The sequence below is a fragment of the Chionomys nivalis genome, chromosome 9 (genome assembly GCF_950005125.1).
Source record: "Chionomys nivalis chromosome 9, mChiNiv1.1, whole genome shotgun sequence".
Classification (NCBI taxonomy): domain Eukaryota; kingdom Metazoa; phylum Chordata; class Mammalia; order Rodentia; family Cricetidae; genus Chionomys; species Chionomys nivalis.
In genome coordinates, this window is record NC_080094.1 from 25,378,336 (window position 1) to 25,401,129 (window position 22,794).

Below are 22,794 nucleotides of genomic sequence, written 5' to 3' on the forward strand. Positions count from 1 at the left end.
ATTTACTAAAATACAAATGAAATATCACTACACACACCACAGCCACTGCCGCCACCACCACCACACCACCGTTCTATAATCCCATTTTCTTGAGCCACTATACAATCACCAAGACTTCAGGACTCATGTCCTATTTAGAGCGGGCATGGGGGACTGGTTGGTGGGGAGAAAGTTGGTAATAAGAACTAATAATAGCCACAGCTCTTACCAATAACATAGCACCAGGATCTATCAGTAAGAGCAATATTGGCGATGTAAAAGTAAAATCCAGAAAGCAAATGCTTTTTCTGGATCCTTCTTGGTTGACTTCTGCTTGCGTCTGCTGAGCCATTGTGCTGTCTCGTGGACACTTCTGTCTTGAGAAAGCCTGGAAAAGAAGTCTGCTGGGACTGATCCCATGAAGAGACGGGGTGTTTGATGATCTAAAGGAATGTCAAGGGAAGAGGTCCCCTAGATTTCAGAGAAGGGGGCTGCTCTGGGTGGTGGTGGTCCAGTAAGGGGGTGAATGCCACGGATGGATTAGTGGTGGTCAGGCTAAGAGAGGTTTGTGGGGGTTACGGGTGCTGCTATGACAGGGGCAGTCTTGGAGGACACCTGGCTGGTTGGGTGTTAACCCTTTAGCTCCTGATTCCTGCAGTGCTTGCAGATGTGCCAACGCAGATGGAGAGGAAGACAGAAACACTCGCGAAGCTCAGGAACAACCTGCTGGGTCATTCCTGTCACAAAGTGAATTGTGTGGAGGCCTGGGCCCCAGCTTCTGCTCTCTTCCTGTGTGGTCCCCGTGAGGAACTGAGCAGCAAGCTGTTGAAGGGCACAGCGTGGTAGAGTCAAGGGAGATGAACTCAGAAACAGGAGTGATAAGAACTCCAGGAGCTCAGCTGAGCCGCAGGGGTGTCTCAGAGGTGACACCAGCTTGGGATAGCCTTGAGGAGTCAGAGGGAGACCACACCACACTGTCCTGAGTGGCGAGCACACGCCACCCGTTCCTTGGTGGCCTCCAGCCAGCGTTAGTCTTTCACACTTTCTATCATGCATGGGTGAAGCAGCAGGACAACAGAAGGACCCTGGAAGACCCAACTGTCATCCGAATCAAACCTCTGGATTTAGGAAACCCCAAAGGGACATGGACATTTTGCCACAACATAGAATCAGCTGGGATGAAACTCTCAGTGACCAGTTATCTAGACCAGGTTGGCCTGTGGAGGGACTGTCCTGACTGTTAATTGAGGTAGGTGGCCTACCCTGACTGTGGGTGGCATCGTTTTATGGCGTGGATCCTGAACTATATAAGAGTGAAGAAAGCTAGCTGAGAGGTGGCGGGCAAGCAGGAGAGCGTTCTTCTCTGCCCTTGACGGCAGATATGATGTGACCAACTGCTTGAGTTCCTGCCTCAGCTTCTTCGTGATGGGCTGTAGCCTGGAACTGTAAGCCAAACCAACCCTGAATTCTCTGAATTGCTTCCCTGTGCTGGAGCTTCCCATGCTGGAGCAACAGAAGTGATGCTAGAACAGACACTGGATTAAGGGTTTAAGCCAGTGACTTTAGGCGAGGCCGGACCTGACTAAGTTTGGTCCTGCACCCTGACCTCATTTCCCCAGTGTTCCAGAAAGTACAGAGCAGTCCCCGCTCCACGCGCAGCCTCAGATGTAGCATGTGTGACTTTGGGACCCCTGTGAAGGGTCACTGAGAGTGGAGGTCACCCTCTCCTCCCAACCATGCCACAGATCTCAGACTGTGCGACCCAGGACAATTCACTTCCTCAACCTGTTCATCAGTCTCTTTGCTGCCAAGAGGAAATCACCACAGCCTGGACTGGGGAGGCTAGCAGAAGGTGTTGGGGTCAGAGAAGGTGGCCCAATGCTTTGAAAGCGCCCAGTAACATAAGCCACTGCAATCTGTTACTGCGACTGAGCCCTGGCCAACTTGTCTGCAGAGTTCTCTCACAGAAAAGCCTCCGGGATAGTGTGGTCTCCGTGATTTCCCAGATACTGGCCGTGCTGCATAGTTTTATGTCAACTCAACACATCTGAGAGAAAGGAGCCTCAAATGAGAAAACGCTTCCTTGAGACTGGTCTGTAGGCAAGCCTGTTTTCTTAATTAGTGCTTGCCGGGGAGGGCTCAGCCCATTGTGGGTGGGGTCATCCTTAGACTGGTAGTTTTGGGCAGGCTGAGCAAGAGCAAGCCATGGGGAGCAAGCAGTAAGCAGCACTTCTCCATGGCCTCTGCATCAGCTCCTGCCTCCAGGTTCCTGCCCTGTTTGAGTTCCTGTCCTGACTTCCTTCAGTGATGGGCAGTGATGTGGAAGTGTAAGCCAAATAAACCCTTTCCTCCCCAACTTGCTTCTGGTCATGGCGTGTCATTACAGCAACAGAAATCCTAGCTAAGACAAGTTGTTACAGGAGTGGGGTATTTCTGTGACAGTCCTGACTGTGTTGTCAGGGGAGGAGCGTGAATGGACTTTGGATTTCTGGGTTAGAAGAGCCACTGAGTGTTGAGAGCTCAGTGAACCGTTCTGTAGGAGCTTGGGAGACATGAGTGTTGTGAGCGGCGACCTTTATTGCCCCAGTGTGCTGAGGGATATAGCATCTCCTGGAAACATTGACAAGACAAACCCTTGCATGAAACTTGAGTAATCACTTAACTTTAGTTCCCTGAAAAACTAATGAGCAGACTTCTAGGTGCCACAGACCCCAAAGTGGTTATCATGAGATGTGCTCGTGTGGCCGGGCACTGAAGTTTTAGATTCAGCTATTCCTATCAGAAGTGACATTGTTCACTTATATGAAGCACTAGCCAAGAGGAAAATGAAAGGCTTACTGATCATAACATATCTTAAATGGAGAAGAATAGGGAACAAAGAAGGGAAACCACTCAAGACCGCAGATGACAAAGGTGCATTCATATTTTAAAAGTATGACCTTTCAGGCGGTCCTTACTTATTATTTATTTGATTATTTATTCATTCATTTAAAATAAATAAATTTATTTATTTATATCCTGGCTGAAGTCTTCCCTCCATCCTCTCCTCCCATTCCTCTTCCCTACCTCTCTCTGTTTCCACCCCTCAATCCATTCCTCCTGTTTCTGTTTAGGAAAGGGCAGGTCTCCCATGAGTATCAGCAAAACATAGCATAAAACAAAAGTATACAGACTATTTTTTTTGTATGTACTAGTGTCTGTTTCTTCTGGGCCTGATATAAAAAATTACTTGTGGGGAAATAGGTTTTTATAAGCTAAATTAAAAGCAGGGGGAAAGCCCAGGGATTAATAACAAAGCAATATTGACGATAAAGGCAAGAACAATTTGAGTGATTATGACGGACTAAACACAGCTGTGCTACGTGGAGAAAAAAAGACTGTTGAGAGCAGGTGCAGACAACAGAGGCCTGGCTTGTGGAGTCTCAGAGGGAAGCAAAGACTCTACCAGACCTTTCGTGTGAAGACAGCTCTGTGACTGGCCAGCTGGAGGCAGAGAATCGGCTGTGATTAACCAGAGACCAAAACATTTACTTTGCTGGGACAATGGATGCTGATTAGTTGGGGCTGAGGAATCACCTGTGATTTGGGAGAGCCGCATCTCTGAGGTGAAATCTTCTGGGAAGTGTTTCCCGAGAGAGTAAGCACGGTCGAGGGCCGATGCTCTGGGCCAGAGGCTGCCACAGTCCAACCCCGTGCTGTCACCTGAACTAGTAAGAGTCACTCATGTGGTCCTGGTTGTGAAGGCAGGAAGGGTCATGGAGCGCAGCTGAGGCGTGGCACTGTGTGGTAGGGCTGGATGGAGTCCCTGAAGAGAGCCCAGGAGGAGCTATTGATGAAGGGCAGCCGGGTGCACAGAGACCCCAGCAGTTTGCAGAAGCCGGTGCTGGTGCCATAGGGTGACCACCAAGAGCAGCAGCAGCGGTGGAGTGGAGCCAGCAGGGAGCCTGGGAGACAGCTGTGTGTGCTGCAGAGGGTGGAGCCAGAGACGGCACCCAAAGCCCTTTGGAGGGGCCCAGAAGACAGTTAATATCAGACGCTGGATATTGACTTATTTACACATTAGAGTTTGGTTTTGTTTTGTTCAGACTGCAATTGTGTCTTGGTTCTTCCCTTTTGAAGAAAGAAATTATTTAACTAATTATTTTTATTTTATGGGAGCCCACAGCTGAGAGACTTTGTATTTTAAAGGTACTTTGGAGTTTTTAGTGTTTGAATTTTAAAAGTGTTTAAATTTGTTAGATGATGGGACTTTTCAGTTTGAAAATAGTTTCTACTGTGATGCCAATATTAATGTGTAATCTTGGGGCTGGAGAAGAAGGAAATGCTGCGGCTGAGCGGTGATTTGGGTGTCAAGTTGACACGCGGTCAGTGGTGTTGGCTAGTTTTATGTCAACTTGTAACAAGTTAAAGTCTTCTGAGAGGAGGGAACCTCAATTAAGACAATTCTCCCATTTTCTACCTTTGCCCTCTTGTGAGCTGTTGGCAGGTAAATTTCAGGTGTGGCATCTTTTATTTCACCCTTTTGTTTGACTTAAACAAAGGTCCTTTCTTATGTAACCACAGAGAATGTGATTACAACCAACTGTTAACAATGGAAGAGCACCCAAAGTTTTAGTCTTCAGAGGTCGACCTAGATTTCATGGTCTGGGAAAAGAGAATGCCGGCTCCGGCTCTCAGCCCTCACATCTCTTTGGTCTCCTTGTCCTGAGTCTAGCAGTGTCTGGGTTAGTGATGCAGCTCAGTTGATGGAGGGCTGGCCTATCACGTAGGAAGCCGTGGGTTCGATTCCCAGCACCACATCAGTTGAACACAGCGTGTACAAGGTGGAGGTATGGGGGCAAGATTAGCTGCAGAACAAGTTCAAAGCCAGCCTGAGGTAAAGGAGAGGCACCGACATTCGTCATGTGTCTGGCAGGTTGGTTTGTGGAGTGCCCTTTGGTTTGAGTGCCTGGTGTTTACTAATGACTGAATTGGACACCACACGTATTTTTAGCCAGAATGTTCCGGAAGTGATGTTGTCTCTCAGTGGGTCATATCAGAGAAAGCCACTGACTGAAGTTATGGCAGATTGTGTGGTTTTCTAAACCCTTTTCAATATTTTATTTTTTAATTTAAAAATTATTCCAAAATATGTGTGTGCGCACATGAGTGAGTGTGTATGTGGTTATGTGCACATGAGTGTGTGAGTGCTCTTGGAGGTCAGAGGCATTGAGTTTCCTGGACTAAGAGTTGCAGGCAAAGGGAGCTGCCTGATCAGGCTGCTGGGAATTGAACCCTGGTCCTCTGGAAGAGCAGTGCATGCCCCTAACCACTGCACCACCTCGCCTGCTTATCGTAGCACTTTGGAAACAATGTTTTTTCCTAATTTTTTAAGTAGGACATGTTTACCGAGAAAAACCACACTGTTTATTGTGCAGAAAAGCAAATAAAAATGTGTAAAATGTGGTTTAAAAAAGCATGAAGCCAGGCAGTGGTTGGCACCTTTAATCCCACTCAGGAGGCAGAGGTAGGTAATTATCTTTGAGGCCAGCCTCAAGCAAAACGAGTTCCAGGATAGCCAGGGTTACACAGAGAAAGCATCTTGAAAAACCAAAAACCAACCAACCAAACAAACAAACAAAAAACAAAATAAAACAAAAAAACTCAAAAAACCCCCCAAATGGAGTCAAGCTGTGGACACTTGGTGTCCTTGTATTTTTGTTACTCCAGAGAATTTCTGGGCATGCTTACATGTTCTCTCCCTTTCTATTTTTTAGAGACACTCTCTATGTAGCCCTGCCTGTTCTGGAAGTCACTGAGAAGACTAAACTGGCCTTGAACTCATAGAAATCCACCTGCCAACGCCTGCTGAGTGCTGTGCACCACCACACCCAGCAAAATTCTTTCAAAAAAAGTTGTTTACTGCTAAAATACCTCCCAAAGTTACTTTAAGGTATTTGCCTTTTCTAACTCCAATAGTATTTGGAAACATTTCAAGGGCAATGCAGCCTGCACCTGTGAGCTCAGCACCTGGAAGGCTGGTGCAGAAGGATTGTGAGTTCAAGGCCAGCGTGGGCAGGTTCGTTGAAGCATTTTTAGACTTCGTGCAATGGCCAGATTGAGTCTCATGGGAAGATACTGCCCTCTTGTGGTTGTTTGGGGAATCTACTGGGCACATTTTGAATGCAAGGAGGCATGCAATGTGTGTCCAGGAGAATGAAATAATGGTTTATTTCCCAGACTTGTAGGTGAGGAATTCAAATGCAAGTATTTCTTTCTTTTTTTTCCAAGCTGCTGAATATTTATTTGGCCCCAGGAGCAGTGTACAGGGGTTAAGCTGTGTGGGAAGAGCTAAGAGATTGGGAGAAAGGAGATAACAGGCCTTGCAGCTGATTGTCAAAGCAGAGGGTAGAATCCTGGGGCAGGGGATGCTAGACTTAACCACCTCCCCGCAGGATCACTGTGGCTTCGGGGCATGGGAGTGGTGCTAGAAGTTAGAAATATTTCCAGTGTGGAGGTAGGAACGGATGCAATGTCTGGAGAGGCTTGTGGGGAGAGGTGTAGGGGCTGGGAGCGAGGGATCTGGTCGGTGTTTGCCTGATATAGGGATCAGGGCGCAACCATTGGCCTGGCTCGGTCAGGTGGCCGCAATGAGTGCCACTGGGCAATGGGCCGCCTGGGGTTGGCCAACATGTCAGCCCAGTGCCGTAGGCCGGCCCCACAAACGGCTGCACCCACTGCCACTCTCCCGATGGCCTCATTCTTGCCCAGCTTGTCGCAGTCCGATACCGTCAGCTCCACCTGGACTTTCTGCACTTGGTCACAGGGCACCTCGAAGCTGAAGGCCTCGTTATAATAGGGGTTCAGGGTGTTCTTCTTAATGGTGGTTTTCTTCTTCCGAACCTTTTTGCCTCCCTGAAGCAGGTGCACCTTCACATAGGGATCTGAGAGTCCTCCTACATCCATCTTCTTCAGGTTTTTAGCTTCCAGAACAATGACGGTGAGTTTTCCGGCCGTGGGGACGTAGCGAAGAGAGAAGCAGATGTCCCCCAGTTTCTCCTGCTAAAAGGAGGAATGGAACCTATCACCCAAATCGGCCCCTCGCCTGCTCCAAGTATTTCTTGACAACTGAATTTCCCTGGAACAAAACTGCTGCTCAAATCACAGGACCATTATCCTTTGTCTGGGAGATTCTTTTTAAAATGTTTATTAATTTTTCTTATTTATATGTTTGGGTGTTTGCATGCACGAATGTCTATGCACTGCATGAATGTCGGCACCCACAGAGGCTAGAAGAGTGGCACTGAATTCCCTGAACTGGCATTACAGGCCATTGTAGGCTGTAGGGAACCCAACTCGGGTCCTTTGCAAGAGCAGCCAGTGTTCTTCATCACTGAGCCGTTTCTCCAGCCCCCGGGAGATATTTCGTCACTACTACTTACTGCTTAAAAACCTTTCTATTTATTTTATTTGATGTACGGGAGTGTTTTCCCCATGTGTGTCCAGTTCCTGCAGAGGTTGGAAGAGGGTGCCAGACCTCTGGAGTTGGAGTTACAGACAGATATGAGCTGCCATGTGGGGACTGGAAACTGAACCTGGGTCCTCTAGCATGTGCACTTAACCACTGAGCCATCTCTCTTGCTCTCCCTGCTGCTGCTGCTGCTGCTTCCTCTTTCTCCTCCTCTTCCTCCTTTCCTTCCCTGTGGCCCTTGAGATATGCTATCCAGAGCTGTGGACGTGCTAGGCAAGCGCTCACCACTGAGCCTTCGCCTCGGCCCTCATTGCTTCTTCTAAATCAGTTTAGATTGTTTGTATCGTCTTGAATTAATTTTTTTTTTGTTTCTCTGTAGCTTTGAAGCCTGTCCTGGAACTAGCTCTTGTAGATCAGGGTGGCCTCGAACTCACAGTGATTCTCCTGCCTCTGCCTCCTGAGTGCTGGGATTAAAGGTGTGTGCTACCACTGTCTGACTTTGACTTATTTTTTTACAGATAATATGTGTCTAGAAATTTATTTTGTTCCGGCTTTAAAATTTATTGATATACAAAATTTCTAAGTGTTAAAACATTTCACCCCCTCCCTGTGTGTGTGTGTGTGTGTGTGTGTGCGTGTGCCCATGCAGGCCTATGGCATGACTGTCGGGATGTGGAGTCAGAGGACAACTTAAGGAGGTTGGTTCTCTTTCCAGAACCATGTAGGGTCTGAGGATTGAACTCAGGTCACCAAACTTGGCAACAAGTGTCCTTAGCTTCTAAACCATCTTCCTGGCACCTAACACTATCTCTTAAAGACCCTCCAGATTTCACCGGTATCTGCTATAATGTCTCTGTTTTAATCTTCAATTATATTTTAATAAACTAATTGACTTATTATTATTGTGTGTTCAGGTTGAGCCATGGCATGCTTGTGGAGGTCGCAGGACAATGTCTCCTTTAACCTTCACGTGGGTTCCTGGATTAAACTCAGGTCACCCTGCTTCTACGGCAAGTGTCTCCACCTGCCGAGGCATCTCAATGGCCCTCTAATCAGATCCTTCTCTTTCTTCTCTCTCTTGGCTAACTTGGCAGTCTGTCAACCTTGTTTATTTTTTCTTTTTTTCTTTCTTTCTTTCTTTTCTTTTTTTTTTTTTTTTGGTTTTTCGAGACAGGGTTTCTCTGTGGTTTTGGTGCCTGTCCTGGAACAAGCTCTTGTAGACCAGGCTGGCCTCGAACTCCCAGAGATCCACCTGCCTCTGCCTCCCGAGTGCTGGGATTAAAGGCATGCGCCACCACCGCCCGGCTCTTTTCTTTTTATGTGTGTGCATGTTTGTGTCTGTAAACACCGTGGTGTGTGTAGAGGTCAGAGGGCAACTTCGTGAGTATCACCTTTCACCTTGTTTGAGACAGGTGTTTTTTTTTTCTACTGCATACACCAGAGGAGGTGGCCCCCAGTTTCTGGGGTTCCCGTCTGCCTCCCATCTCTCTGCAGGACTAATGCATACACCAGAGGAGGTGGCCCCCACTTTCTGGGGTTCCCATCTGCCTCCCATCTCTCTGCAGGACTACTGCATACACCAGAGGAGGTGGCCCCCGGTTTCTGGGGTTCCCGTCTGCCTCCCATCTCTCTGCAGGACTACTGCAAACACTAGAGGAGGTGGCCCCCAGTTTCTGGGGTTCCCGTCTGCCTCCCATCTCTCTGCAGGAGTGCTGGGGGTATGGAGGCCAATGCTATGCATTCAGCATTTACATGGCTTCTCGGGATTTGAACTCAGGTTCTCACGCTTGTGTAGCAAATGAACCCCTCCCCAGCCCTCTTGTTTATCTTTTCAAAGAACCAACTCTGTGTCTGAATTAATTTTTTGTCTTGTTCTTTTAGTTTCTTTATAATTTTTTTCTGTCAATTTTGAGTTTGGCTGATTCTCATGTTTCTTAGACTCTGTTGGCACATCGTTAGGTTATTTCTTCGGAACCACTCTGATTTGTGAATGTAGGCTCTCTAAACGATGACCATCTCTCTTAGAACTACCTTAACTGTCTTACAAAGGCTCTGCTAAGATACGTTTTCATTTGATTCTAGGGTTAAAACTTGTTCTTCCTTGATTTTGTCAATGACCAACTGACCATTGACGAGTGCACTGATCCCTTCCCACTTGTAGGATGATGTCTCTTGCTGTTGACTGACTGTAGGGATCCTCGGAAGCCCTGAGTGGGTGAAGTCCTGAGTGAACGCACGTTGTCGGCATGGACACAGCTATATCAAGGACCGAGGCTTCAGACCCATGGGAAACTGGCAAAGCCTTTCCCCATATTGGCGAGGCTCAGAATTGGCAAAGCCTGCTTCCTCAGGTCCAAGTGCAAGTGTTTACAATTGATCAGTGCGTGCAAAAACTAGCAACTGCAGCTCCTTTCTGCTGGATGTTTACAGGCTGAGCCTGCTGGCCTGCAGAGACCTTCTCTGAGACTAGCAAGCCCCTGCCTGGTGTGTACCCCAAACACAATGGTAGTTGCAGTTCCATTAGAGCACACACCTCGCTTGACCCCAGCTTTTCTATCTGTGTGTCTGCTCCTTCGTTCCCTTCACACCCACAGTCAGGGTCCAAGACCAAGCTGCTTGGGACATGGGAATTGATTGCTACTTTTATTTTCATTTTCTGTGTTTGTGTGTGTGTGCGCGAGCACAGGTGTGTACAGGCGCATGAGTGTGTACATGCCTGTGGAGGTCAGAGGTCACCCTCTGGTGTCTCAGGGGTTGGCTCTAGATGGTCTGAGACAGTCTGAAGCTTGTGTTTCACTGTGCTAAGCTTGTGTTGGGTTTTCACAGTCTTGCTGCTTTGTAGCTCACTGAACTTCCAGATCAATCCCTAGGTTGACATCATCTTTTCAAAATATCTTTCTTTCCCTGTCATATCTTCTGGGACTGCGCTTAAGTGTGCGATTGCTTGGTTATGTTTACTTCCACTGCCTTTCTCCCTGTGCCTGATTCGTTTGCTTCCTGTTGATTTGTCACGAATCCTCCTGTTGCGTATCCCGTGTGCTCTTAAGCATGTCTACTGCAGCCCTTTATTGCAGTAGACACTGTGATCTGGTCTAGAATGTCTCGTTTATCTTTAGGAGTTCCCTTTGAGGAGGATACATGTATTGATACATGGCAATTCTCAGTGAATCATAGCTCCCGCTATACATGTCCTGTGGTCCTTTCCCACAATGATCTTGGATCATCTGCCTTGCTGGGGCCAACAGGACTTCAGCAAATGCAGCAGAAGTCTGATAAATGCAATCTATTGGGGCATAGTCTCTTGGACCCAGCCACTGTGGGAAGAGGCAAAGGAAGAGGATGCAGTCACGTAGGAGACTCACGCGGGAATACCAGAAGAACTGCTCCACTATGAGCAACTGCACACAGTGGCTATTTTATTATACTAGATGAGTGGCCCCTTTAAAACATGTTAGATTATTATTAATTATTATGATTATTGTTATTAAGGAAAGGTCTTACTCTGTAGCCCAGGCTTGTCTCAGATTGGTCTCAAATACTTGGTGATCCACCACCCTTTCTATCTCTCAAGTGCTGGAATTGCAGGCATGAGCCTCTACTCTCAACTATTTGGTTTTTGAAATAGGTTGCTGTATAGTCTAGGCTGGCCTTGATCTCCCGACCCTCCTGCTAACACTTTCCAGCTGCTGAATACAGATGTGCACCCTGTGCCTGATTTGGTGCATTAGTTTAGACTCTGTCCTTTTACCCAGCTTATCAATCTTATGCTCATTTCCTAAATATACTTACAGTAGTGCCTTTGACATTGTCTGCTACTTCCAGAAAGTGTGCCTGAAATTGACGTCTGTTTAGTTATTTATATTATTATTATGGATCACTTTTCCTTCCTTTGTGCCTGTCTTATAAATTTCTGTATTCACACAATATAATTTTTATGCTATGCTGGGGGCCTTATGCTAGGCAATCACTCTTTCACTAAACTGTATCCCCACATCTTATAATTTTTTAGGTTGTGCGTGTGTTATAAATGGCATCTGTGCTGGATCGTTTTATGTCAGCTTGACACAGCTAGAGTCATCTGGGACCTCAACTGAGAAAATGCTTTTATAAGATCTGTCTGTAGGGCATTTTCTCAATTAGTGATCAACGGGGGAGAGCCCAGCCCATCATGGGTGGCGCCATCTCTGGACTAGTGGCCTTGGGATGTATAAGAAACAGGCTGAGCAAGCCAGTAAGCAGTACCCCTCTATGGCCTCTGCATCGGCTCCTACCTCTAGGTTCCTTCCCTGCCTGAGTTCTTGTCCCGACTTCCTTTGGGGATGAACTGTGATGTGAAAGTATAAATGGAATAAACCCTTTCTTCCCCAACTTGCTTTTTGGTCAAGGTGTTTCATCACAGCAATAGACAGCATCTAGAATGCTGTACAGACACATCTTCCCTCCGCTGATGGCTGTACAGACACATCTTCCCTCTGCTGATGGCTGTACAGACATATCTTCCCTCCACTGATGGCTGTACAGACACATCTTCCCTCCGCTGATAGTACAGTTTCTCCTATTAGGCAGCTGAAATGCTTGCTAATACACCTCTGCATATCAAGGTGATGAAGTACTCTTGTGTCTTATGCAAGGAAGGTCTCAGAATTTCAAATTAATGATTTTGAGGTCACAGAGGTTAACAATATCAAAGGTCATTTGTATGAGGGCAGTGGGATTACTGAGAACGGATTGAGTCAACCTCTGAAAATGATTGCACCTTACGCCTTCTACCTAAATAATTCTAAAAATACAAATGCACACAAGCACATCTCTGTTAGCTGCCTAGTGGCTGTGTGATCCTATGCCTCATGGATTCGAGAACATTCCACCATTCACCCATGAGAGACAGAGATGCCACATTTTTATTATGATGGCGGTTATTATAGTTTTGACTTCCCAAACCTCAAAATTGCTAGTCTAGGCGAGCAGGCTACACAGGGATGGCCAGATGCATTTATTGACTGAGCACAAGAACCCATGAGCTCAACCTAGGACAACTTTGCGAACTGCATTCTCCAGTCTTCAGGGTACTTAAAACATCCACGGCTTTGGCTTCGGCTGGTACTTGGGCTTCACACAGCACATCCTCCCATTTGTGCAGTAGACGTAGACGCTCTCCTTCCTGGAGCACCGATGGCGACACTTGCCGCGGAGGTTCCAGCATCTCTGAGCATCACCTGGTAGAAGAGGAGTGAAAGGAGGTCACGGAAGTCCTAAGGAGAGGGTGGCTCCGGACTGGAGGAGCTGACACAGGTGGGAAAGACCCTCCGCTTTCCCTTTGACCCCCTCGTACCTACTGTTGTTTTCCTGACCCCATTTCCCCCCTACCTTCTTTGACTGTGAATCTGGACTAAATGATGAAGGATGGAACTTTGAAAATCTGCTTTTAAAGAACTGTTGTAGTCAGCCTGGGTTACACGAAACTGTCTAAAAAAAAAAAAAAACCACAAACCAAGAAAGAAACAGAGTTCTGATAGTCACAAGAGGAGACAGCTACACTGGTTGGCCCAAAGAAGGGGAACAGATAGAAATGATGTCCAACCGCAGGCTGTGTGGGGTGACATCGCTTGCTGCCTGACACAGCAAAGGCCCACACCCATTTCTCCACGAAGCGCCAGTTCCGCTTTGACCTACAGATGCCTTGGTGTCCCTGAGAGGAATGACATCTTTAAGGTCCATTTGAATCATGGGTTTCCTTCTGACAAGTCTGACTGAGGCCCAGACATGGAGAAGGGAAAGGGAAGCCTTTGAAGGGGAGGCTTGGAGTTCCAGCTCCTACACCCTCAGCAACAGCCTTGCCCTCGCTGGGTGTTTCCTTAGAGCACAGAAGGAGAGCAACATTTCCAGCTGTCACCAAGGAGAGAAATGACAACAAATGCCTGCAGGAATGTGAGAGAAGAGGAACTCCTGTTCACGGCTGGTAGGAGGGAGAACCTGCACAGCCATTATGGATATCAGTGTAGAGGTTCCTCAGCAGGCCGAAACTAGCATGGCCATAGAACCCACATGTAACGTTCCTGAAGATGCTCAGGGCCTTTACAGTAGTCTGTGCTATCAGAGATACTCGCACATCTGTATCTATTGCTGCACTATCCACTATAGCCAAGATATGGAATCAGTCTAGATGTCCGTCCACAGATGAATAAAGCAAACGAGGTCCATGTGCACAGGGGATTGGACTCAGCTATAAGTGGAATGAAATCATGATTTTTTTTTTTTTAGGAAAATAGATGGAGCTGGAGATTATGATGTTATATAGCTCAGAAACATTGTCTCTTTCATATATAGAATCCAGACTTAAATGTATATATGCACATATGCATGCCATGAAAGTATTGAATGTATACATGTACATATGCATGCTGTGGAAGTATTAGATGTGCACATGCACGTATGCACAAATGTACAATGCACACATGCATGCCATGAAGGTACTGAATGTACACATGCACACATGCATGCCATGAAGGTAGAAAGAGGACCGTGAAAGGAGATGTCTAGAGATGGGAACGTGGAACAGAGAGGGTAATATAGACACGGAAGCAGAAGGAAGGACTGTGGGGGGAGGAAGGGGAGCAGCCAGAGGGCAGAGGGAAAGCGGGGCATAAAGTGGAAGGAGAGACATAAAACATGATATAGATGCATGGAAGTGCCACAGTGAGACCCATGCACAGAAGTGCTGCAGTGAGAGACCCATGCAGACCCATGCATGGAAGTGCTGCAGTGAGAAGGTTAATAAAAAAATTAAAAAGACTAACAGCAGCTATTTTAATCAGCATTAAAAACTTCAGATGGGGCCAAGAGGAGCTAGAAAAGAGGAGAGAAACAAAACAAACAAACAAACCCACATTCCCACATTGCGCAGGTTTCCAGCGGGAACCCTCCTGTCTTTGAACGCTCATCTGAATACATATGTGAGGAAACTATCAAAGTCTGGGGAAGAATCACCGAAGAGAGGCAGGCAGAACTGTCCTCAGGACAGAGACTGTCCTGTGTGTTCACCCACCAAAGCCAAAAGACTTTATAAAGCCTGTAGCGTTTAAGGGGCCAGAGGTTAAGAGCACTTGCTGCTCTGTCAGAGGACCCAGGTTCGGTTCCCAGTACCCACGTGACAGCTCACAACTGTCTGTAACTCCAGTTCCAGGGGATCCAACAGCCTCCTCAGGTCTCTGCAGACACCAAGGATGCACAATCACAAGTAGCCAGAACCCTGCTTCCTGATCTGACTCCCTAAAGTTGTCCTTTGATGTGCACACCTGCCGGGGTACACACATGTAGCTATGGAAGCTGATGGGGATTATCTGGGGAGTAGGAAGGAGACCAGGAGGGGAGGGGTCAGGGAGGGTAGCGGTGTGTGTGTGTGTGTGTGTGTGCATGCGCACATGCGTGGGATTATGGGGTGAGTGTGCTGTGGAATGCCGCTCTCTGAAAACACAGCTATTACTCTTTTTTCTTCCTTAAGGAAAACTGATTTATTTACAGTTTGGCTGAACTGGGCCAGCAAAGACGCCTCCTCTCTCCCTTTCCTGTCTTGATGTTACAATTTCATAGAAAACGCGAAACAAGAATCTCGGCATCCCCAGTGCTCTGAGATAAGCAGTCAGAACAGCGTGGGATTCTCCAGGGGGCAACCAATAAGGATGAAGAAAACAATGAAAAGATGTGGGTGTGGGGTCATGGGATCTCTTCCGGGGAGTCAGGCTCCACTGGTGGCCCCAGGGCTTCAGCCCAGAGGTTTCCGAGGAAATTAGGATCTTTGGGGTTCCCTGTTGCAGTAGGATCACAGCTGAGGAGAGCCGCATCCTGACCCCCTCCACTCTCCTCTTACGTAGAGGGTGTGCTTGGCTTTTTATCTCTCCAGGAAATGTCCCTGGATCTCTTCTTCAGGTCACGGACCCATGCCCCACAGCAAGAGCCAGCATGTGACAGGCCTGCCAATCATAGCATTCCATCTATCAGGCGGCATAAACAGACTGAGTCCCAGGCCGTCCAGGAACTGACTGTTGGCAAATCAGGTGTGTGTAAGTGATGTCACTGTGAACCTATGCCATCACCATACATACGATGCATTTATTTTATTCTACGTTTATGAGAGTTTTGCCTGCATGTACATATGTGAACCACATGTGTTTAGTACTCAAGGAGGCCAGAAGACGACATAGGATTCCCTGGAACTGGAGTAACAAAAGATTGAGAGCTACTATGTGGGTACTGGGAACCCAACCCAGGCCCTTTGGAAGAGTAGCAAGTGCTCTTAACCACAGAGTCTCTCTCTAGCCCTACCATGGCTTGCTTAGTCAGAGCAGCCATGACTTCCTGCAGGAGACCCTCCAGGCTGGGCCTATTGAAAGTCCCTCATAGAGGGAGGGAATGGGAAGGAAACCAGGCTCTCACTTCCGCCTGCATATTCTCCCAGCTATGTGTAATTCTGCCCCATCTGCGTGTTGGCTCAGGAGCCACTGAGATTGAGCAGGAGGGCTAGCTGGGGCAGGGACTCCATCTATCCAGGTACAGGAATGTGATTATGCATGCAGGCCTGAGACACTGGTAGTGCACCTGTTTTGGGGTCACCTGTGTTCTTGTATGTAACCCTCACTCATGCTCCTATAACGGAAGCCTGGTAAACTGCTCAGCCCCCTAAGCTGGGCTCGGATGGAATCTAACTTTGATGTGTCGCTGGTGCCATGTGGAGCGAGTAACCCCTTGTTTTTACCTCCTCGGGAATGTTCACACGGTGGGTAGATACAGGCCAAGTGCACTGATGTACATGTGTGACGATGTCAGAACAAACCCTTTATTTTGTACTCTAATTGAACGATTTAATTCAAAGAAAAAAAGTAGTTGGTAAGGGCTGGAGCTGCTGTCCAGAGGGACAGCACTGTTGAGGACATAGGAGGCCCTGGATATGATTCCCCAGGCAGCAAAGGCAGCTGTCACAAGACAGTCAGCTAAAGGGACATGAGAGCAATGCGTTGTGGGTTGATAGCCTGTGGAGTTGTAAGGGCTGGGCGGGAACACCCACTGTTTTAAGGTTCCTGTACCCTCTGTGGATTGGCCGCTTAGCATCAGAAGGCAGACCAAGAAGGCATAACCTTAATGTCAACCTTGGAGCCTACTCAGGATAGATGCAGGGACTGGACAAGGACGGTGTACAACTTCCTGTCACACGGGTATAAACTTACTAGACCCCTCTGTTGAACAAAGGGTCAGAATGCTGAGAAACCCGGTTTTCTGAAATAAAGACCCCACTGACACTTTGTATCTGAAATCCTGTTCCCGAGGATGGAGCATCCCATAGTTCCCCCAAGGAATCAGGGTTCCCAGCCCAGACAAACAGCTTTGATATCCATCAGGTGCAAGGAGGTGCCGAGGGGCAGATAAGACAAGTTCTCCCCCTCGCTCTCCCTTTCTCCTTTTCCCACGCTCTATCTTATTTTGGGGCAGGGGGGACGGACAGGGATGCTGACCTTGTACTGCCTCGCCTCCCAAGTGCTGGACTAGCAAGGCGTGGGTCACCACATCTGCTTCCTCCTTCCTCTTTATTTTGTGTTTTCTTCAGAAATTCAGCCTTGACTTTGTTCTCAGCCTGGGTCTGAATGTCAGCCCTTTTATAAACTGCCTGTGGTCCAGCCTTGCTTGAGAGCCTCCCCAGCATCGTTTATGCTACGCTTAAGCCCCACCCTTCTTCTCTTCCTCTATGTCCAGCGGTTCTCAACCTCCCTAATGCTGCCGCACCCTTCGTACAGTTCCTCACATTCTACATGAAATATTCCATTGCTACTTCATAACTGTGACTTTGGTCCTGCTGTAACAAATAATGTACATGCCTATGTGCGGCCCAAAGGAGTCAAGAACCTACAGGTTAAGAACGTTTGTCACTGGGTAAGGTGTTGCCAACCCCACTGACCCTTGGGGATGCAGTGTCCTTCGCAGCAGGGTAGTGTGGTGAGATTGCAGGGCTGTGGGGGGAGGGTCTTCTTAAAGACGGACGGACATCACACCAGTTACTAGGATATTTAAAATGAAGCTCACGAATCAAAGAGCCCTGCCCCCACTGAGGATGGGACAATTTGAGGTCACTAAGAGTAGTGTGGTGGCAGCCCTCAGGAGGTAGAGTGAATCCCAGGGCTACACATCAGAGGAGTACTGTGAATTCTACCCTGAGTGTGCAATTGGCAAATCCTCACTGTGGGAGGAAACCGGCCAGTGACAGAGCGATGAAGGTCAGGGAACTATTAAAAGGTGTATTTTAAAAATAAATGCCTGTGAGCCAGGGGCTACACAGCGAGATCCGGTCTCAACAATCAAAAACGCACAAAAAGGTGTCTCAGGATGTCACCTTGGCAATGAGTGTTTCATGAAGAAATGAAAAAAAAAATTGGTCGCTGTACAAGTCAGGACACCTAGGGGAGGAAGATAGCTGCGGTGGGGTGTGTGGGAAGGGCTTGGGGAGCTCAGCTGACTGAGCTGTATGGTGCCACAAGGACCTGTCCTTGGTGGCATTTGCTGGGCAGTGTGTTTGCTTTCTGTACCCGTGATTCTGCCTTGTTTCACAACAAAGATAAGGAAAACCCAGCATTTGAGCTCTCATTTTAAAAAAAGATTTGTTTTTATTTTATGTGTATGAATGTTTTTGTCCGCATGTGTGTACCACATCTGTACAGCAGCCGTGGAGGCCAGAAGAGGTGTTGAACCTCGGGACCTGGAGCTGCAAATGGCTGTGAGCTGCCTTGAGACCTCAGGTTTTAATTCAAGCATGTCAAGATGAACCACCGTGTGTGTGTGTGTGTGTGTGCGTGTGTGTGCATGTATGTATGTGTGTGTGTGTGTGCGTGTTTCATGAACGCAGAGGCTGGAGGAGGACGTGGGGTGTTTTCTATCACTTCCCACCTTGTGACATTGATGTGAGGGCTCTCTGAGTTGGAAATTTCCCCTTTGGCTAGCCTGGCTGGCTAGTTAGTCCCTGGATCTGTCTGTCTCTATCTCCTAGCACTGGGGCTATGTGCAGCCCCGTCTGACTCTTTACGTGGGAGCTGTGGATTCAAACTCAGGTCCCCTTGCTCACACAGGAAGGGTTCTTCCTCACGGAAACATCCCTCTAGCCCTTAAATATTTAAAAATTACATTTATTTATTTATTTATTGCTCACGCGCACACCAAGGACAACTTGTGGAAGCCAGTCCTCTCCTACCACGAGGGGCTTGGTGCTGAAGCTCTCGGTGTCAGTCTTGGCAGCAAGTGCCTTAACCCGATGAGTCATCTCACTGACTCTGTTTTATACACTTTTGAGTGATGTACATTTCAGCCCCCTTTCATCACGAGACCCTTTGACTGTTACGAAGTGGAACTGAGTAGAATCTCTGTCCTGTGGGGCACTGGGGAACAATGGTTAGGATGCCAGTTGTCAGCTTAAATGAGTTGTTTCAGGTTATAGCAAGGCCATACTTTCAAGAAGCAAAATTTACCAAGAAAAGTCCAGGACTAGGTAAAGCCTGGTGGGTTTGCACAAAGTCACCTGACTGTGAGCTATCGGAGACGAAGGCCGAGGGCTTCCAACGTATGAGGCTTCCACGCAAGGCCTCTCACCCGCTGTGACTACACACACAATGTCATCACAGTCATTAGAGAAACACGCAAACGGCCCTCTGAACACTGGTGAGGGTCACAGGCAGACAATGGTGAGCCACTTGCCAACTTGGGCTCTTGGCTTTTCTTTCTCCCTTAGATGAAGGGTGTTTCAGGGTCACAGGAGGGAACTGAGGTCAGCTTGTTTAGAAAAATAGTATGCTCTGATTCTGGAAAGTTCGACAGTCCTGGGGTGAACAGAAGCTCTGACAAGTGAGTGGAGGGGGCAGGTAGCTGGTGCATGTGTGTGTGTGTTGGGGTGTGTGTGTGAGGGTTGGAAGGATAGGGGTGACCTTCTCCAGCTAAACTCTCCCATGACCCTCACCTGGCCTCTCAAGCAACTTCAGGCTGCTTCCTCTCCTGCTCTCATCACCTCTGCCTTTGCGCTGGGTCCCCACAGGCAGCATGCTCCCCCCACCCAGGGATGCTCCTTATGTTTATCTCACACCTTCCCCTCTCCACCTCTTCCCCTCCTTCACCTAATTTCAAGTCACTTCCCAGGACTCTGCTGACCTCAGGCCCTACTCACGTGCACCCAGTTCCCTGGCTTCCCTTTGTCATAACTTCGGGAACAATACTGTTTAACTCTGTCTGAGGGCCATGCCCTTTTCCTCCATAATCCTGGCTCTGGCACAAAGTATGGCACAGAGAGAGGGGAGCTGCACACACCAGCTTCTGGCCATGGCAGCGGCTTTTACTAAGCCTAGAACATTCGGGGGGACTGTTTTACAAGAGATCAGTTGTTGCCTTCTCCTCTTTGGCTACTTCTGCCCCCACACTGGCCCTTTGCCCCGCCTGGTAGAACCGAGTGAGCATGGCGTGGGTGATGAATGAGATAGATACTCAGGATGTTGTCGCTGGTACCTAAGATCCGGCACCTGGCAAGGGGGCTGGGAATGGTGACGGCTCCGAGACCCTAGGCAGCTGATCCTTCTTGCCCCTGGGTGTTCGCTGACAAGGCCAGGGTCTCCCTGCCCGGCCCCTTCCCTGAGGAGATCTACATTACCTGGAGTGAGCTGGGACAGGAGCAGCAGGGTTGCCAAGGTCAGTAGCAGGAGCTTCATGGTGGTGAAGCTTCGCGTTCAAAGTGGTGGCAAAGTCAGTGGCCAGCCGGGGAGGCCGAGACTCTCTGGCGGAAGTCCCTCGGATTGCTAGGAGCAGCCCACAGGAACAGCCCTGTACCCTGGGTCTACAGTGTGGAGCCACACCCACAGAGTCCACAGCATCCCTTTGTCTTTTGGACCAGGAGGGTGGTGAGGGCAGCCAAGGTCCAAGGCCACACAGCACAAGCCTTCCCCGACCAGCTTTGCACCACTTTATCCAAGGCACCACAAGGGGGCGCCACGCACACGAATACCATCAGTGACTACCAAAGACACTGGCAGAGAACAGGAAATGGGGTTCCAGGCAGGGCAAAGTCTGGTCAAGGGTAGAAAGACACAAGAGGAACAAACACCGGAGGGTGGAGGAGGGACGCCAATTCACCGACAGCACGTGAGGCCGCTCCGAGCAGCAGCCAAGCACAGGGTTGATCTGGGCTCAAGCCTGAGCCCCTTCCTCGGGGATTCAGGAAGAGATGTTCCCTGCGCCCTGGTCTGAATGTTCATTCTAGTTTCTTTAGCTCCCTTAGCTGAAGCGAGGCGGCTGCTCCTGCAGTAGTAATACTCTCTTCAGGGTCCTCATTTTCAACCTTCCAGCAAAAGCAAACAATTCCCGCCATTAACTATCTGTCCCAATTATTTATGCGAATTCTTCTTGACTGGGCCCTCCTGATATAGAGGTCAAGAGAATCAAGGCGTGCACAGAGCTTACACGTAAGATAGTGACTGAGCCATCCTGAGGGACAGGAAATAGTAGATGGGCTGCCAGAGATTTACACAAAGGCAAAAGAAAGCGTGTGTTGAGTAGTTCTTTCAGGAATGTTTACAAGGAAGAGAATAAGAGAGGGTCTGGGAAGGGACCCAGTGACCAGCCCTACAACTGGACCACAGTGGCCTGCCACTTCTTACTTCCTGTGAAGTTTCAGTTGGAGGAGAGTCACTACCAGCTTCACAGAATAAGGAATCTATGGTAAAATTAGTCTCAGCTTAGTCGTTCGAGGATCTGGGAAAGCAAGGACTTGATGAGGAACAGAGGGTGTTAGTTTACTTCCAGGAAAAGGGGCCAAGACTTGGAGCCGCCCCAGGACTGTGATGCGGTGGTATAGGACTCTGGGGAGATTCTTGGCTCCCCTGCTACTGATGTCTGTTTGTGGCAGTCACTGAGAAGTGGTTAGCGGTTAGGAGAAGTTCAACTCAAAAGCACAGAAAATATATTTAACAAAAATCATAGAAGAAAACTTTCCCACCTAAAGAAAGATATGCCTATGAAGATACAAGAAGCTTATAGAACACCAGACTGGATCAAAAAAAAAAAATAGTCCCCTTGCCAGATAATAATCAAAACACTAAGCATAACACTCCTGCATTGCTGGTGGGAATGCAAGCTGGTACAGCCCCTTGGATATCAGTATGGCAATTTCTCCAAAAATTAGGAAACAACCTTCCTCAAGACCCACCAACACCAATATCACTTTTGGGTATATATCCAAAGGATGCTCAACTGTGCCACAAGGACATGTGCTCAACTATGTTCATAGCAGCATTGTTTGTCATAGCCAGAACCTGGAAACAACCTAAATGCCCCTTGACTGAAGAATGGATAAGGAAAGTGTGGTACATTTACACAATGGAGTACTACACAGCAGAAAAAAATAACAACATCTTGAATTTTGCAGGAAAATGGATGGAGCTAGAAAACATCATTTTGAGTGAGGTAACCCAGACTCAGAAAGACAATTATCATATGTACTCACTCATAAGTGATTTTAAACATAAAGCAAAGAAAACCAGCTTACAAATCACAATCCCAGAGAACCTAGACAACAATGAGGACCCTAAGAGAGACTTACATGGATCTAATCTACATGGGAAGTAGGAAAAGACAAGATCGCCCAAGTAAATTGGAAGCATGGGGACCTTGGGAGAAGATTGGAGGGGGAGGGGAGAGGCAGGAAGGGGAGCAGAGAAAAATGTAGAGATCAATAAAAAGCAATAAAAAACCACAAAAAGAAATAAAGAGCATTAGACAATTTAAAATTTGAAAGTGTCTGAAGGTAGCCCATTAAAGCCAAGCGTTCTCTCTCTTACAATGTTCCTGTTTCTTGCTGAAAGGGAAGATCACTCTGAGAGGAGAGAAGACTATTTCCTCTTCCTCATCCATCCCCATTCCTGATGCACAGTGCAGAAGGTAGTGGCAACTCATTCATTTGAACAAATCCATGCACAGTATAGGGAGGTTAAGAGCTCTGGGCTCAATATGCTATCCCTGTGCTCAATGAGTCTCTGGTTCAGCCACACCACTATAGCCTTTCTCCTTCTTCCCTTGGACTTGCAAGAGAATGTAACCACTTGTTATCTCCCCTAATTCTTCAGGGGAGCTGATGCAGCTTGTTTCCCAAGCTGTAATCTTAGAATTAATGTATAAAGATGTTTAGCTCTGTGCTTTCCGCCTGCCCTTTATCATTAGAGAGTTGCTTGTCCAAGGTCATTGGAAGCCCCTGTGTGGTTCAGAGATTGCTGGGATGTAACATCTCAGGCTTTTGTAGGACAAAGAAAAATCTTGTAAAAGAATTTAATAATATCCAAGCATCTATCCAGTCT

The 22,794-nt window shown here is 47.8% G+C and overlaps 2 protein-coding genes across 2 annotated transcripts; both read right to left on the minus strand.

Annotated features, from left to right (window-relative positions):
* Positions 1–6,567: 6,567 nt before the first annotated feature.
* LOC130881513 (synaptotagmin-5-like) lies at positions 6,568–9,741 on the minus strand. The gene is made up of 2 exons (XM_057781127.1): positions 9,712–9,741; positions 6,568–7,020 (listed from the first exon to the last, which is right to left on the minus strand). The coding sequence occupies exons 1-2, from the start codon at positions 9,739–9,741 to the stop codon at positions 6,568–6,570; spliced, it is 483 nt and encodes a 160-aa protein (XP_057637110.1).
* Positions 9,742–12,499: 2,758 nt separating this feature from the next.
* Defb123 (defensin beta 123) lies at positions 12,500–20,192 on the minus strand. Its single transcript, XM_057781967.1, has 2 exons — positions 20,100–20,192; positions 12,500–12,645 (listed from the first exon to the last, which is right to left on the minus strand). The coding sequence occupies exons 1-2, from the start codon at positions 20,155–20,157 to the stop codon at positions 12,500–12,502; spliced, it is 204 nt and encodes a 67-aa protein (XP_057637950.1). The 5' UTR covers positions 20,158–20,192.
* Between the last annotated feature and the right edge of the window lie 2,602 nt (positions 20,193–22,794).